This window comes from Oryza glaberrima, chromosome 7, assembly GCF_000147395.1.
Source record: "Oryza glaberrima chromosome 7, OglaRS2, whole genome shotgun sequence".
Lineage (NCBI taxonomy): Eukaryota > Viridiplantae > Streptophyta > Magnoliopsida > Poales > Poaceae > Oryza > Oryza glaberrima.
The window spans coordinates 22,381,262-22,396,219 of record NC_068332.1 but is presented as its reverse complement, the minus strand read 5'-3'; the positions used below and the strand labels follow the sequence as shown (position 1 = coordinate 22,396,219).

At 45.7% G+C, this 14,958-nt stretch overlaps 3 protein-coding genes across 10 annotated transcripts; all 3 read right to left on the bottom strand.

The window, feature by feature from the left end:
- Window positions 1-383: 383 nt before the first annotated feature.
- Window positions 384-3,154, bottom strand: LOC127778496 (uncharacterized). The gene has a single exon (XM_052305110.1). The coding sequence runs from the start codon at window positions 1,633-1,635 to the stop codon at window positions 856-858; it is 780 nt and encodes a 259-aa protein (XP_052161070.1). The 5' UTR covers window positions 1,636-3,154; the 3' UTR covers window positions 384-855.
- Window positions 3,155-3,671: 517 nt separating this feature from the next.
- LOC127778495 (stress-response A/B barrel domain-containing protein UP3-like) lies at window positions 3,672-4,928 on the bottom strand. The gene has a single exon (XM_052305109.1). The coding sequence runs from the start codon at window positions 4,805-4,807 to the stop codon at window positions 3,806-3,808; it is 1,002 nt and encodes a 333-aa protein (XP_052161069.1). The 5' UTR covers window positions 4,808-4,928; the 3' UTR covers window positions 3,672-3,805.
- Window positions 4,929-5,582: 654 nt separating this feature from the next.
- On the bottom strand, window positions 5,583-14,897 carry LOC127778494 (peroxisome biogenesis factor 10). 8 transcript variants are annotated; one of them, XM_052305102.1, is made up of 11 exons: window positions 14,611-14,888; window positions 14,488-14,519; window positions 13,648-13,737; window positions 12,992-13,086; window positions 12,688-12,892; window positions 12,447-12,516; window positions 11,885-11,963; window positions 11,535-11,668; window positions 11,325-11,413; window positions 10,946-11,031; window positions 10,125-10,848 (listed from the first exon to the last, which is right to left on the bottom strand). In XM_052305102.1, exons 1-11 carry the CDS (start codon window positions 14,795-14,797, stop codon window positions 10,746-10,748), a joined length of 1,170 nt encoding a protein of 389 aa, XP_052161062.1. In that variant the 5' UTR covers window positions 14,798-14,888; the 3' UTR covers window positions 10,125-10,745. The 8 variants fall into 8 exon arrangements, 6 of the variants coding, with proteins under 6 accessions (XP_052161063.1, XP_052161064.1, XP_052161067.1 ...); XM_052305103.1 differs by lacking the exons at window positions 10,125-10,848; window positions 10,946-11,031; window positions 11,325-11,413; window positions 11,535-11,668; window positions 11,885-11,963 and adding exons at window positions 5,583-6,033; window positions 6,395-6,473 and having other exon boundaries at window positions 14,611-14,895; XM_052305104.1 differs by lacking the exons at window positions 10,125-10,848; window positions 10,946-11,031; window positions 11,325-11,413; window positions 11,535-11,668; window positions 11,885-11,963 and adding an exon at window positions 5,901-6,473 and having other exon boundaries at window positions 14,611-14,895.
- Between the last annotated feature and the right edge of the window lie 61 nt (window positions 14,898-14,958).

Sequence of the window (14,958 nt, the reverse complement as noted above, 5' to 3'; positions counted from 1 at the left end):
ATAATTTTTCATGTTATTGGCAATTATGATAACACCCAATTGATTCTTGGTGTCCCAAATATCCACTCATGATCGTCCAGGATTTCGATCACGCGCAGATTGATATACATAACAGCTTTCGATTATTGCAAACATGTTTTACAAAAGACTAGCTATTACAACTCTTAAAGATTAAAAGATCCAAACTAAAATATCCTTATTTGAAATTCAAGGAGAAAACCAATCTACTAAATGACACAGGCAAAAGCTCAAGTCTAGACTAGACTAGAAAAACTCGTCGCTGTTGTAGACCTCACTACCTTCTGGGGCTTCTTGATAACACGATTCTTGTATATGTTAAATTATGAAGGAGTGAGTACTTATTTACCCCAGCAAGACACTTTATAAGCATGTGTATACAAGATATGAATGAAATTATCGCAAAATGCATAGAAACTTAACATCATCATTCTAAGCATGAGATATTGAAATAAGGAGAAAGTAAATATAGCAACAAATTCCCACAATTCCCACCATTTTTATTACTGTGTGTGTGAAACTGACATGTGGGTCTCACGGGTTTTATTATTTTTTCAGATCGAATTGCCACGTAAGCACCACATCAATGGCACGTCAGATGAATACCGAATCAAACTAGCCACATATGCGCCACATCAGCCAAAACCGCCGAGAGACCTCATCTGCACCGGTTTTGATAGTTGAAGGACCTGTTGTATCTGGTTTTCCAGTTGAAGGACGAAAATCGGATACGTTGACAAGTAAGGGACCTCTGATGAACTTGAGAAAACAAGGGAGATAGGTGATACTCATACATAATGTACTGCCATCGATTGATCAATAGGACGCACAACCACATTATTGATCGAAGGAAGACGTGTCGTCGGCGCTGCCGCTATCGAGCACCGCCGATGCCAGTCCGTTCGTCGCCGCATCGACGGCGACGCGAACCGCAGCCTTGAGAAGCAACTTCCCAACAAGGGAACTCCGGCTCCGCTTCACGCCGGTGCTCTGGCCGCCGCCGCCGCCGCCGCTCTGGCTGCTGCCTGCGCCACCGACGCCGGTGCCCTGGCTTCCCACCCCGGCACTCTGCTTGGCGCGGGCGCCATTGAGGCACTCGGCGTGGAGGCACACTCCGCAAGCGTCGCACCGGTAGAACCAGCCGCCACAGACCTCGCCGCAGCCGGAGCAGGTGCGGCACTGCCGCCCCAGCGTCGCCGCCGCGGCCGCGGCCGCCGGCACCATGGCGAGCTCGTGCTCCGGGTGCAGCGGGCTCCGCACCTTCGCCGGGAACATGGTGCAGAGCGGGTGCACGTCGAAGCCGCACGGCACGCAGCGGTAGACGAAGCCCCCCAGGGGGCACGCCGCGGCGCACAGGTCGCAGACGCGGTCGTCGTCGGCGACGCGGCCGAGGGCGAGGCCGTGCCACGGGTGCGCGGCGAAGGAGGAGATCGCCGGCTGGAAGTAATCGGCGCAGGCCTCGTGGATGTCGAAGTCGCAGGCCTTGCACCGGAGCCCGACGAGGCCGCGGAAGCCGGCGGCGCAGAGGTCGCAGACATGGCCGGAGCTGCTGCTGTACTGGCACCTCACCAGGACGTGCTGCGGGTGGGAGCAGTGAGTCCGGTAGTTGTAGTACATCTTGGAGAATGGGAGAATTGCTTCTGTGCCAATGTCCTTGCCTCTGAAATCTGAAATGTCAGGTCTCCCACAAGGGAGGCCTTAAGATGTGCAAGTATAGATGCTGCAAGACTTGGTTAGCATGTGCATTAGCTGGATATGGATATAAGTGCCAAACTATTGAGGCAAGAAATGGTATAATATGGTAATCCAGGATGTAATTTGATGGTTTGATCCGCCTAGTTAGTCAAATGTTTTTATTTCCTGCATATAAAAATAGGTGCCCTTAGAGGAGTAGACTCACTCTTAGTAAGGAAATGGTTTTATGCTTCTCAGTTCTCAATATTCAAATCCATGATTGGCATTATTAGAACAAATGTTTACATGTTTTAATAATGTTCCTGTAAGTTGTAACTTCTCAACGAATTAAGTATATTGCAAATTCAGTTAGTTCCTTGCTTTGAATACATATTCCACTCCTCAAAACTCTGATAGTGTCTTGCTTGGATGCAAACATCCTAGCTGTATCTGCCTGCCTATAAATTTATATAATGTAGGGTTTGGTTGTTGAGAAATTCAAATAATTGTATCTTAGGCAACCAAATCATCCCTTCCCTTTATGGAGAGCCATTTATCCTAAACCGTATCCCTTCCTAAACTTAAGTTATGTCCACTTTATCAATTTATACTCAGTCTTGTTGTTTCATAAAATATAACCATGTAGAAAAATAGAAAAAAATAATGGTAAAACCAATCTTTTTTTTCTTTTTAAGTATCTGAGTATATATGTCATGGTAATTTCCCTTTGTCAAAATATTACTTGCAACAAAGAACAGAGCATTATGCAATAAAATCAATTCAACCTAGAGGAAGTGGTGCATGCCTCAGTCCTGCACACGCTACCAATACTTTGTCAAGCACAAAACTTGACAATGAATTTATTAAAGCGCAGGGAAGGCAAATAATTTATTTAAGTGTCTGACCTTCTATGTTGAGCAGGCTGTCACGAACCCTTAAAAGGATGTGACCGGTCTTTTGTTATATGCTAAGTTTCTTAATGAGAAAAATAGCATATTTACAAATTCACTCTGAATATATTGAAGGAAGCAACAGAAAAAACAAAAGGTCCATGTTAATGTTAGTTGCAGAGTTATCGGTTGAAGGGCAATAGAAGGAAGACCAAACTACAGTTTGAAGCGACCAAAACTATGGCCCTGTTTGGTTGGTGCCCAGAGGCCAGAGCACCATGCCTGACAAATTTGTATGCCTGAGAAACATTGGAGATGTTCATGAACTTTGCCTGGTAAGGCAACCCGAGACCTTGCTTGTTTGGATTGCTACTGCTGCCTGAGAGAAAACAATGTGGTTGAGCTTTAGATGATTGGCTCTTTCAAACCCACAGCATCAGCAAATTGCCAAATTCATCAGAATTTGCTGCAGTATCGCTCATTTTCGAAAGTTACTCCAGTCCTGTTCCTTTCACCACCATTGTTAACAAGGCCAACAACCAGTAAGTAGATGGTTGCCATAAGAGTATAAGACCATACATCCTTTTTCTGAAAGAGCTGTAGTCCAGATCACTATTACCGCTAAAAAAAGGTCCCCGCTACTATTAAATGGACTGACCTCCTCAACTTTAACATGGCCAAAGTCATCAAAACTGCTCAAAATGTAGTAACCCAGACATCCGACAACAGCGATTACTGCATATAATACTCTACAATCACAAAGGCACATGTTCCATAGTCCATAGATCATGCCTACGAGGATTCTGCGAGACAGAAATACAGAATTGGAGCAAGACTAAAATACTTCTATGGGTGCATAATACTAAGTCAAATGAATATCAAATCCTAAAAGATTGTGCAGTGGCATGTCAGTGGTTCCTCCATGCTTAATGGGGGAAGGGAGGCATGAGAGGCATAGCACCGAGTTGCGAGACATACAAATTTGCAGTTGCAGAGCGAGAAGAAAAGATGAACACTGAAGACAGCAAGCTCTTGTTCGGTAGACGTCCAAGCAAGAGCGGCCATCCTAATTCCTAGTTCAGGTAGTCAGGTACAATTCTTATTCATTTCAAAATCAATTGCCATTGCTAACCACAGGCCACAGCACACCCAATCACAAGGATTGTATTATTCTCAACCGATCAAACAAGGCAACTAGAGTTTTCGAACCAAAGGCAAACCTCTCAGAGGTTGGCCGGCGCCGGAGCCTCCGCGGCGGCGGGTCCGACGACGAATTCCAGCTCGAGCACGTCGTCGAGCAGCGGCCTGACTATCGCCTTGGCCGCCTCCACCTTCCCGTCCCCGTCCACCGCGTCGAGCCCCTCCACGCTGTCGAACACCGCCACCATCCCGAACTGGTACCCCTTGGCCCGCGCGGGGGAGAAGTTCTCCCCGAAGCTCACCTTGGCGCCCTTCGCCTCCCCGGCCGCCGCCGTCGCCGCGGCGAGCTTCTCCGCGAGCTGGTGCGCCTCCACACCCTCCTTCAACTTCGCCAGGGAGAGCCGCACGGCGGAGCCCGGGTTGACCGGGGACGGCACCAGGGCGGCGTTGACCCAGTCGACGGCGGTGGTGTCGAGCGCGTTGGGGAGGACGTGCCCCTGCACGGCGGCGACGTGCGCCGGGTGCGCCGCGTACGCCGCCAGGTCGGGCTTGGTGGCGTAGCGGGAGTGGAGGACGTGGGTCGGCCCCAGCGCCTCCGCCGCCGGCGACCGGAGGCGGAGCACGGGGCCGACGTGGATGTACGACAGCCCGGGCACCACGCTGGACAGCGCCTGCAGCGAGGACACCATCGCCGCGGCGGCGCCCGACGCCGCCGCCTCGGGGCGGACCTTGATGAGCACGATGTGCTCGACCGGCGCGGCGATGGCGGACGACATGGCGGCGACGCGGAGGACGGCGGCGCGAGAGGAGGAGGGCTTGAGGGCGAGGCGGCGGAGAGGGGAGGAGGAGAAGGAGGAGGTCAAGGGGAAGGCGGCTCGGAGGCAAATCATGGTGATTAGCGAAGGGGAGGAAAAGATAATTAAAAACGAAATGATATTTCGGAGACCGCGACCTGCGCTGGTGCTGCTGGTGAGGTGATGGAGGTGGGAAATATGGGATTCGGTGACATTCTCCCGTGATATTCTCGGTGACACTGAGTCATTAATATGTGGGATCCAGGGATCCACATGTGTCTGGACCCACATATCAGTGACTTAATGTTACCGAGAATGTTACGGGAAATGTCACCGAATCTCAGTCCGGAAAGATGAAGCAAGTTGGAATGGATTTGTAGTGGTTTGCAAGTACTACTCCTGTAGTAACTTGCTGGTAGTTTGTTTGTGTACGGGTAGAGCAAAGCCGGCGTCATGGATGGCGTTACGGGAGAGAGAAATTTGAGGTGGATTGCATTCAAAATGGGAAAAGGATGGAGAAACCATTGTGGATTCTGTTGGGCAGCCGCCGGATGAGAGGGTTGGTGGCACCTGTGACAAACAGGTTCGGTCTTTTTCTTTGCCACACTCCAACTCTACTAAAGGCTAAAGGCTGTTCGCTATTTCTAGCTCCCAACCGGAATAGTTAGCATGAAAAACGAAGCGATCTATTAACGCATGATTAATTAAGGGTGTGTTCTTACCTCAAGTTTTCCATGTCATCTTCCTCGTTTTCCGCGCGCACGCTTTTTAAACTGCTAAACGGTATGTTTTTTGCAAAAAGTTTTTATACGAGAGTTGCTTAAAAAAATCATATTGATCCATTTTTTTAAAAAAAAATAGCTAATACTTAATTAATCACGCGCTAATAGACCGTTCCGATTTCCGTGCGCTAATGGCTGGTTGGGAACATCCTCCCGCGAACACAGCCTAAAGGCCCTGTGTAGTTTAGTGGTGAAAAGTTTTAGCGTGTCACATCGAATATGCGGACATACATTTGAAGTATTAGATGTAGACTAATAACAAAACAAATTACAGATTCTGCCTATAAACTACGAGACGAATTTATTAAGCATAATTAATCTGTTATTAGCAAATGTTTACTATAGCACCATATTGTTAAATCATGGAGCAATTAGACTTAAAAGATTTGTCTCACAATTTACATGTATTCTGTGTAATTAATTTTTTTATATATATGTAATACTCCATGCATGTGTCCAAATATTCGATGTGACACCTCGACCTGTTTCCCATTCACATAGGTAATATTGGAACATTTTATACCCATGTAACAAGTAAACAAAAAACATTGGCATAAAACCAAAACCGGTTTCATAAATTCAGAAAAAGAAAGTGCCACCTCTCTCGATGAAAGATAGCTTCCAGATGAGATTTGATTAATCGAACTAGAAATTGTTGATAAATTACTTCTTCGAAGCCTTTCAGCACCGAGAATACATAACTGAATTAACAAAAAAATACCCAAGATTTGATACCTGCAAAATCCGATGAGTTAGATATGATCTGCTGGAGAAATTTAAGCTCCCAAAGGGAAGTAAAACATGTCAAGATGTCCAAAAAAAAAACTGTAGATCATGAAAAGACTCATCATCTGCATTCTCAAACTCATTTATTGCAGGTGTTTCATACTCTAATGTTTGTATGATCTGTTTCATGTTCACGCCAAAATTGGAAGTTTGGTTGAAATTGGAACAATGTGACGGAAAAGTTAGAAGTTTGTGTGTGTAGAAAAGTTTTGATGTGATGAAGAAGTTGGAAGTTTGAAGAAAAAGTTTGGAACTAAACTCGGCCGTAGTATAAAAGGTACTCCTAGATGAGCAAAATAAAGGAGAGTACCTGGGCCTCTGAATCATTGGCTTCCCAATGAATACATAACGAATGCCGGCTGCTCGCTTTGGTAAATGATAATACAATCCTGCAACAAATTGGAAACGTCCAAGTGTAATCAAATATCAAACAGTTACTACAGATTCAATTGAGGTGATAAAAAAAAGAATATAAGACCAACTCTAACTAAGCCATCAATTAATTAAGGCTTGATAGTATCATGGTGTTGCATCCTACCATAAATGAAATAAATGATTGAAATGGACGTAGCAATTTCAATTGAGTAGAGTATGATAGAGTTCTCATATGCAGCAGAATATGACAGTGAATTGCACAATTCACTGGAGATGTTCTGTTAGATGTTATGATAAACTGGGTTGGTATTTACCAATAAGTTGTATTATGGTAATTTAATTTTTCTAATTGCCTCACAATAAGTTCAGGTTTCATGACTTTAGCCACTGAGCAGTACTAAGAAACAGAACTCTTTATTTGTTACTCGTCACCCTATCTATCAAAACTTATTGGTCCTCAAACTCATTCCAAAATTTACATGATGTGTCAAACATAAGATTATATAGATGTTAGGCAAGAAATGCATTTTCATAGTGTTACTACAACCTTAACTCTACAGAAACATTTCCCTATGACTAAATCAAGAGAGTTTTTCTGCTATAAGAAAAGGATGGCAAACACAAATTAGAATAATTTCATACCGAAGGCCATTTCCGAATAACCCATTCCCACAAGGTATGAACTCTGCCTCTCAACCTTGACAAATGAGAAAAACTCAAGCTTCTTGAAGGACTGTTCCTAATTGGGGATGGTTGTGCTAGAGTGCCTATACTAGAACTATCACTTTCAGAATGGTCATCAAGCTGAGAGTCATCGAGGGCAATACCACGTGCAACAATTCTAGAGCTGTTAAAATCACAATGAACAGAAATTATGTAATCAGTTTCATTCAGCAAGATAGTTGATCTCAATAGGAATGAATGACCAAAACTATTACTGTCAAACCTGATGTGTTCAGCAAGATCACTATTACCGCTAAAAAAAGGTCATCGGTACTATTAAATGGACTGACCTCCTCAACTTTAACATAGCCAAAGTCATCAAATCTGCTCAAAATGTAGTAACCCGGACATCCGATTCCGACAACAGCGATTATTGCGTGTAATACTCTACAATCACAAAGGCACATGTTCCATAAATCATGCCTATGAGGATTTCACAAGGCAGAATTGGAGCAAGACTAAAATACTTCTACGGGTGCATGACACTAAAAGATTGTCCAGTGGCATGTCAGTGGTTCCTTCATGCTTAATGGGGAGGCATGAGAGGCATAGCACCGAGTTGTGGTTAACAAGACTATCTGACATGCACATTTGTAGGCAGCGCGACAAGAGAAAGATGAACACTGAAGGCAGCAAGCTCTTGCTTGGTACACGACGATCCAAGCAAGAGCGGCCATCCTAATTCCTAGTTCAGGTAGTCAGGTACAATTCCGAATTCTTATTCATTCCAAAATCAATTGCCATTGCCAATCACACGCCACAGCAGCAGCAGCACACCCAATCACAAGGATTGCATTATTCTCAATCGATCGAACAAGGCAACTAAGAGTTTCCAAACCGAAGGCAAACCTCTCAGAGGTTGGCCGGCGCCGGAGCCTCCACGGCGGCAGGTCCGACGACGAAGTCCAGCACGAGCACCTCGTCGAGCAGTGGCCTCACCGCCGCCTTGGCCTCCTGCACCTTCCCGTCCCCCTCCACCGCGTCGAGCTCCTCCACGCTGTCGAACACCGCCACCATCCCGAACTGGTACCCCTTAGCCCGCGCGGGGGAGAAGTTCTCCCCGAAGCTCACCCTGGCGCCCTTCGCCTCGCCCGCCGCCGCCGTCGCCGCGGCGACCTTCTCCACGAGCTGGGGCACCTCCACACCTTCCTTCACCTTCGCCAGCGTGAGCCGCACGGCGGAGCCCGGGGTGACCGGGGACGGCGCGAGCGCGGCGTTGACCCAGTCGACGGCGGTGGTGTCGAGCGCGTTGGGGAGGACGTGCCCCTGCACGGCAGCGACGTGCGCCGGGTGCGCCGCGTATACCGCCAGGTCGGGCTTGGTGGCGTAGCGGGAGTGGAGGACGTGGGTCGGCCCCAGCGCCTCCGCCGCCGGCGACCGGAGGCGGAGCACGGGGCCGACGTGGATGTACGACAGCCCGGGCACCACGCTGGACAGCGCCTGCAGCGAGGACACCATCGCCGCGGCGGCGCCCGACGCCGCCGCCTCGGGGCGGACCTTGATGAGCACGATGTGCTCGACCGGCGCGGCGATGGCGGACGACATGGCGGCGGGGGCGGCGGCGGCGCGGGAGGACGAGGGCTTGAGGGCGAGGCGGCGGAGAGGGGAGGAGGAGAAGGAGGAGGTCAAGGGGAAGGCGGCTCGGAGGCAAATCATGGTGATTAGCGAAGAGGAGGAAAAGATGATTAAAAAACGAAATGATATTTCGGAGAGAGACAGCGACCTGTGCTGGTTTGGTGATGGAGGTGGGAGAGATGAGGCAAGTTGGAATGGATTTTGTAGTGGTTTTAACTTGCGAGTAGTGTGGTGGTTTGTGTACGGGCAGAGCAATGCCGGGGTATGGATGGCGTTACGGAGAGAGAAATTTGAGGTGGATTGCATTGAAAATGGAAAAAGGATGGAGAAACCATGGTGGATTCTGTTGGGCAGCCGCCGGACGAGAGGGTTGGTGCCACTTGTGACAAACGGCTTCGCTCTTTTGCTTTGCCACACTCCAACTCTACTGAGCTCAAAGTGACGAGGAGATAAGAGAGGCATTGCGTTTCTGCAGAGATGCCAGAATTGCAGACTGCGTGTGGGCAGAACTCACAGTATGAGATAAGCAAATGTCTCGTATGCCAGTCACGCAACGCAATCAAAGAACGTGATACAGAGGGATACGGGGATAAGCAAATTTAACTATACCACTGTTAGATTCAACACTTATTCAAATACCCCTATTAGATTTGCACTTATTTTTTTTCCCCTCTTAAGAGATGTCTTCTTAACTATTTGCTACTTTTGCCCACGTTACATGCTAACGTGGCAACATAGGGTAGAATTTGGTGTGGGACTCACAAGTCAGCCTCTCCTCTCTCTCCTCCTTCTTTCCCTCCGGTCCGGCGTGCGATGACGGCACGGTTGGGGAAAGGAGTAGTGGCGGTGGAGGAGATGTAGCGACGGCGGACATCCTCGTGGTGGTGGAGGCGGTGGAGCGGCAGCGCCGGTAGAGGAGGCGTAGCGACAGTGGATGGGCTCCTTGCGGAGGTGGACGAGACGGAGCGGCGGCGCCAGCGAAGGAGGATGTGTAGCGGCAGCGGACGGGCTACTCGTGGTGGTGGAAGAGGCGAAGCGGCGGCGCTGGCGTAGCGACGCGGACGGGCTCCTCGTGGAGGTGGAGGAGGCGGAGCAGCGACGCCGGCAGAGGAGGATGTGTAGTGGCGGCGAATGGGCTACTCGTGGTGGTGGAAGAGGCGAAACGGCGGCGCCGGCGTAGCGACGCTGACGGGCTCCTCGTGGAGGTGGAGGAGGCGGAGCGGCGGCGCTAGCGAAGGAGGATGTTCAGCGGCAGCGGACGGGCTCCTCGCGGTGGTGGAGGAGGCGAAGCAGCGGCGCTGTCGAAGGAGATGAAGCGGTGGCGCTGACGGAGGAGGCAGAGCGGCGGCGGATTGGCTCCTCGCGGCGGTGGATTAGAGTGGCCGCGCACAGGGATAGAGGCCGGAGCAGCACCGGCTCGTGGCAGAGCACGCTCCTCGCTGGACCGGAGGGAAAGAAGAAGGATAGAGAAGAGGCTGACTAGTGGGTCTCACACCGATTTCTACCTTGTGTTGCCACGTTGGCATGCCACGTGGACAAAAGTGGCAAATAGTTAAGAAGGCATCTCTTAAGAGGGGCAAAAAATTAAGTCCAAATCTAAGAGGGGCATTTGAATAATTGTCGAATCTAATAGTGGCAAATAGTTAAATTTCCCGGCAGAATTTCAGGTCGATACATTTTGCTCTAATGATTCCAGTCAGCCACTGTTCTACCCTACAAAATCAAGTTGTGTCCACAATGTACATATACATGGGTATCCGTTTGAGCTACAATGAAAAATTTTTGTTGTGTTTGATTGTTTTGTTATTTGAGCTCTACAATACAGTTGAATGGCAGCATTGATCTTCAGCCTCTTGGATGGTTTCTACTCTCCTCTTTTGGTACACTAAAACACTTCAGAAGAAGAGTTCTCGCCAAAATGTGGGGATTCAGTATCATTTTAATGAATCCACTGGAGAATGATATGACCCCTTGCTAGTAATCATTTGCTAGAAATCTGAATGATATATACAAATCAAACTCGAATGTGTAATAGGAGTTCTGCATAGGGGGCATTCAGGCTTCTCATTACACCACTCCATAATGCAACTCCTGCATATGTTATGTCATGAATTACCATACCATTCAAGTGAGTGCATGAGAGAAAAAATTCAGGCTGCATCCGTAAAGGCCAAAAAACGAGTCTTACCAGCAGAAGACATGGCCACAGGTTGTGGCAGTGGGATTCTGACGGGTACTGAGACAAAGGGTGCATTTGCTCTTACCACTGGATGCCTGAACATTAGACATACAATATGAAAGAAGAATTATATTCATACACAAAATACATCAAATAACATACACATAATATAAGAATAGTGGTAAAAAAGCATTTTCAGTTCAATCATAATCTTAAATTGTAACATTTTTTTTACTTTGTTGCTTTCTTTTTTAAATAGAATTCTGTTGCATAACATGAAGTGCTTGATACCGATAATCTTAAAAGCTGTTGGCGTCCAACACAAAGCTAAACATTTTGTGCTACACAATAGTAGTCATCTCAATGAATTTATCTAGAAAAAAAATACCTCTGAACTAGTAGCCAAATCTGCAGTTTTCCCATGGCGGATGTCGCTGATTATATTTCCATCTTCATTTAGAACAGGGACACCTCGACCTGTTTTGCCATTCACAAAGGTAATATTGGAACATTTATTTATATCCATGAAACAAGTAAACACAAAGCATTAACATAGAACCAAAACTGGTTTCATAAATTGAGAAAAAGAGTGTACCACCTCTTGATGAAGGATAGCCTCCAGATGAGATTTGGTTAATCGAACTAGCTATTGTTGATAAATTACTTCTTCGAAGTCTTTCAGCACCAAGAATACATAACTGAATTAACAGAAAAATACCCAAGATTTGATACCTGCAAAATCCAATGAGTTAAATGTGACCTGCTGGAGAATTTTAAGCTCTCAAATGGAGGTAATACATGTGAAGATGTCCAAAAAAACTACAGATCATGAAAAGACTTATTATCAGCATTCTCAAACTCATTTATTACTGGTGTTTCATGGCCCATTGTTTGTATGATTTGTTTCATGTAGTATAAACAGTAGATGAGCAGAGAAACAGAGAGTACCTGGGCCTCTGATTCAATGGCTTCCCAATGAATACATAACGAATGCCAGCTGCTCGCTTTGGTAAATGATAATACAATCCTACAAGAAATTGGAAATGCTAATCAAATATCAAACAGTTGCTACAGATTCAATTGAGGTGATAAAAAAAAGAACATAAGTCAACTCTAACTAAGCCATTACATTAATTAAGGCTTGTTAGAATCATGGTGTTGCATCCTACCATAAATAAAATAAAAAATTGAAATAGATGTAGCAATTTCAGTTAAGTAGAATATGATAGAGTTCTCATATGCAGCAGAGCATGACAGTGAATTGCACAATTCACTGGAAATGTTCTGTTAGATGTTATGATAAACTGGGTTGTTATTTACCAATAAGTTGTATTCTGGTAATTTAATTTTTCTAATTGCGTCATAATAAGTTCAGGTTCCATGACTTTAAGGCAGCCACTGAGCAGTACTAAGAAACAGAACTCTTCATTTGCTACTTGTCACCCTATAAAAATTTATTGGTCCTCAAACTCATTTCAAAATTTGACATGCTGTATCGAACATAAGATACCTTCAAAATAGAAGAACATAAGGTTTGTCCGGATAGTTAACTGTATAAAATCTTGAGCAAATGGTAGCATCTGCATGCATATTAGAGTCAGGCAACAACATATAGGTGTTAGGCAAGAAATGCATTTTCATAGTGTTGCTACAACCTTAATTCTACAGAAACATTTCCCTATTACTAAATCAAGAGAGAGTTTTCTGCTATAAGAAAAGGATGCCACACACAAATTAGAATAATTTCATACCGAAGGCCATTTCCGAAGAACCCATTCCCACAAGGTATGGACTCTGCCTCTCAACCTTGACAAATGAGAAAAACTCAAGCTTCTTGAAGGACTGTTCCTAATTGGGGATGGTTGTGCTGCAGTGCCTATACTAGAACTATCACTTTCAGAATGGTCATCAAGCTGAGAGTCATCGAGGGCAATACCACGTGCAACAATTCTAGAGCTGTTAAAATCACAGGGAGCAGAAATTATGCAATCAGTTTCATTGGGCAAGATAGCCGATCAAAATAGGAATGAATGACCAAAACTATTATTGTCAAACCTGATGCGTTCAGCAAGATAGGGAACGGTAGTTTGGTACAAAATGAATAGAATCCGTCTAGCAGGTGTAGGCGGAAGTCCGTGCGAGGTTGCAACCTGTTTACAACATGGACAACATCAGCATGATAGAGTGAATTTTGACTCCTATGTTTTCTGTGAATGGCAGCTTCAAGCCTACAATTTGGCTGTACCTTATTAAGATTAATATTATTCATTGAAGACTCTTCTGCTAATAACAATTTTTTGTGTCTTGTCGACAAGAATAAAAAAATTGACTATCTCAATAACTGAAACCAACACATTTTGTGTTCCCTTTACATTTTCCTAATAGGATCTACCAGTTATTTGACTCCTAATAATTTCATGTTTAAGAAAAAATAAACAGTTTTGTGTTTCACTTCAGATGCAAACAGACCCCTCAATTAAACAAAAAGGCCATATTTACTCAATCAAAGGTTTCTTGTGTCTCCTACATAAAACTGAAATAACAGCACATGTCCAGTATATACTACCTACAGTTACAGAGACAAATTTACAACGTGTGCCCCTCAAAGTATAGGGCAACAGATGAGCAACAAGCTAATGGTATACTACCAAGTACCAGATCAAATAGCTGCGGGTAGAAACTGTGCATTAAAGACAAAAAAGCAGTATGACCTGAGATATATCACAGTATTCTTCTCCAAGTGTTTGCTGGCCTGAACCAGTTGTTAGCAAGTAATAAAGAGACTGACCAAGCAATTTTATCTGCAAATGTTCATGAGAAATGTAATTTTGGACAATCAATAAGAATATTAGCACCGAAATAAATGCAGAGAACAAAATTTATACTATTTCTCTATGTTACAGATCTAGAGAACAATTTGATGTAGTTCATATTTTAAAAGGTTGTGCTTCTGCCACACAGCACAACACATTCTATGCTACTGAGAATCTGATGACTGAGATGCAACACAATGCAATCCATCTTCATTTTTTTATATAAATAAACTAATTTCACCACCAAGCATGGAAATCAGATATATATAATAACATAACCTGTCAGTTCATACTGACTAGAACAAATTAGCTATTTGAATTCAAATGCAAAGTAGCTACATGAGTTAAAACGCCGAACAAATCAAACAGCCCTAAAAGTCCCTTGATAGTTGAAGTTTAATCCCCAGTACAGTAATGCATACCCAACTTGTAAGCCTTGAAACTTGAAAGCATGTAATATTATAGGTGTGCAATCAAATTTGAAGTTGTAAAAAGCTAATACACTAAATGCTCATTGCCAATCATACCAAAGTCATACGACAATATACAATAGTTGAAAATTTTCAACTACTTTACCCAAACACCGAAACAATTCATCTGATTTCAGGCATTCACTCTCATATCACCAGTCTATGTAGCAAACAGTGTATAAGATAAGTTAAATTTCCGGCAGAATTCGACAAATATCACATAACCCGAGTAGAGCCACAAGCCAACACAGCCAATTTAAGCTCTCACCTCGTTCTGATAAGCAACGGCGACCCTGGTACCTGCATCATCACCAAAACCCAAACCACCATCAAATCGCGCGACGCGGAGCTAATCTTAAGCTACGAGACGGGGGGAGAAAAAGCAACACACCGAAGAGGTGGCGGAAGGCGTCGCGGCAGGCCTCGGTGACGTGCGCGGCGTAGCCGTCGTCCTTCTCCGCCGCCCGCATGATCTCCGGCTGCGCCGCCTCAGGGAACCGCCGCGGACGCGCGGGGGCCCCGCCGGAACCGCCGCCCCTCGAGCTGGTGCCCGCATCCCCGCCGCCGCCGCCGCGCATCTCTCTCGCCGTCGACCTCCTCACGCGATAGAGAGTTCAGAGCTCCAAGGAGTTCTCGCCTCGTCCGCGCTTCGTCGTGCTCCAGGCTGGGCTGGTGGTATATTTGCAGATACACCCCTGAGTTTAATAATATTTCTGTATCTATTCGTCTTCTTGTGTTC

What these genes read in the sequence shown, in the direction of transcription:
- LOC127778496 (XM_052305110.1), bottom strand. Translation starts at nt 1,635, where the DNA reads ATGTACTACAACTACCGGACTCACTGCTCCCACCCGCAGCACGTCCTG.
- LOC127778494 (XM_052305102.1), bottom strand. Translation starts at nt 14,797, where the DNA reads ATGCGCGGCGGCGGCGGCGGGGATGCGGGCACCAGCTCGAGGGGCGGC. An exon ending in CGCCTTCCGCCACCTCTTCG is followed by an intron (nt 14,520 to 14,610) that starts GTGTGTTGCTTT and finishes GTGATGATGCAG; the next exon opens with GTACCAGGGTCGCCGTTGCT. An exon ending in TGTGGCCATGTCTTCTGCTG is followed by an intron (nt 10,849 to 10,945) that starts GTAAGACTCGTT and finishes TAACATATGCAG; the next exon opens with GAGTTGCATTATGGAGTGGT.
- LOC127778495 (XM_052305109.1), bottom strand. Translation starts at nt 4,807, where the DNA reads ATGTGGGTCCAGACACATGTGGATCCCTGGATCCCACATATTAATGAC.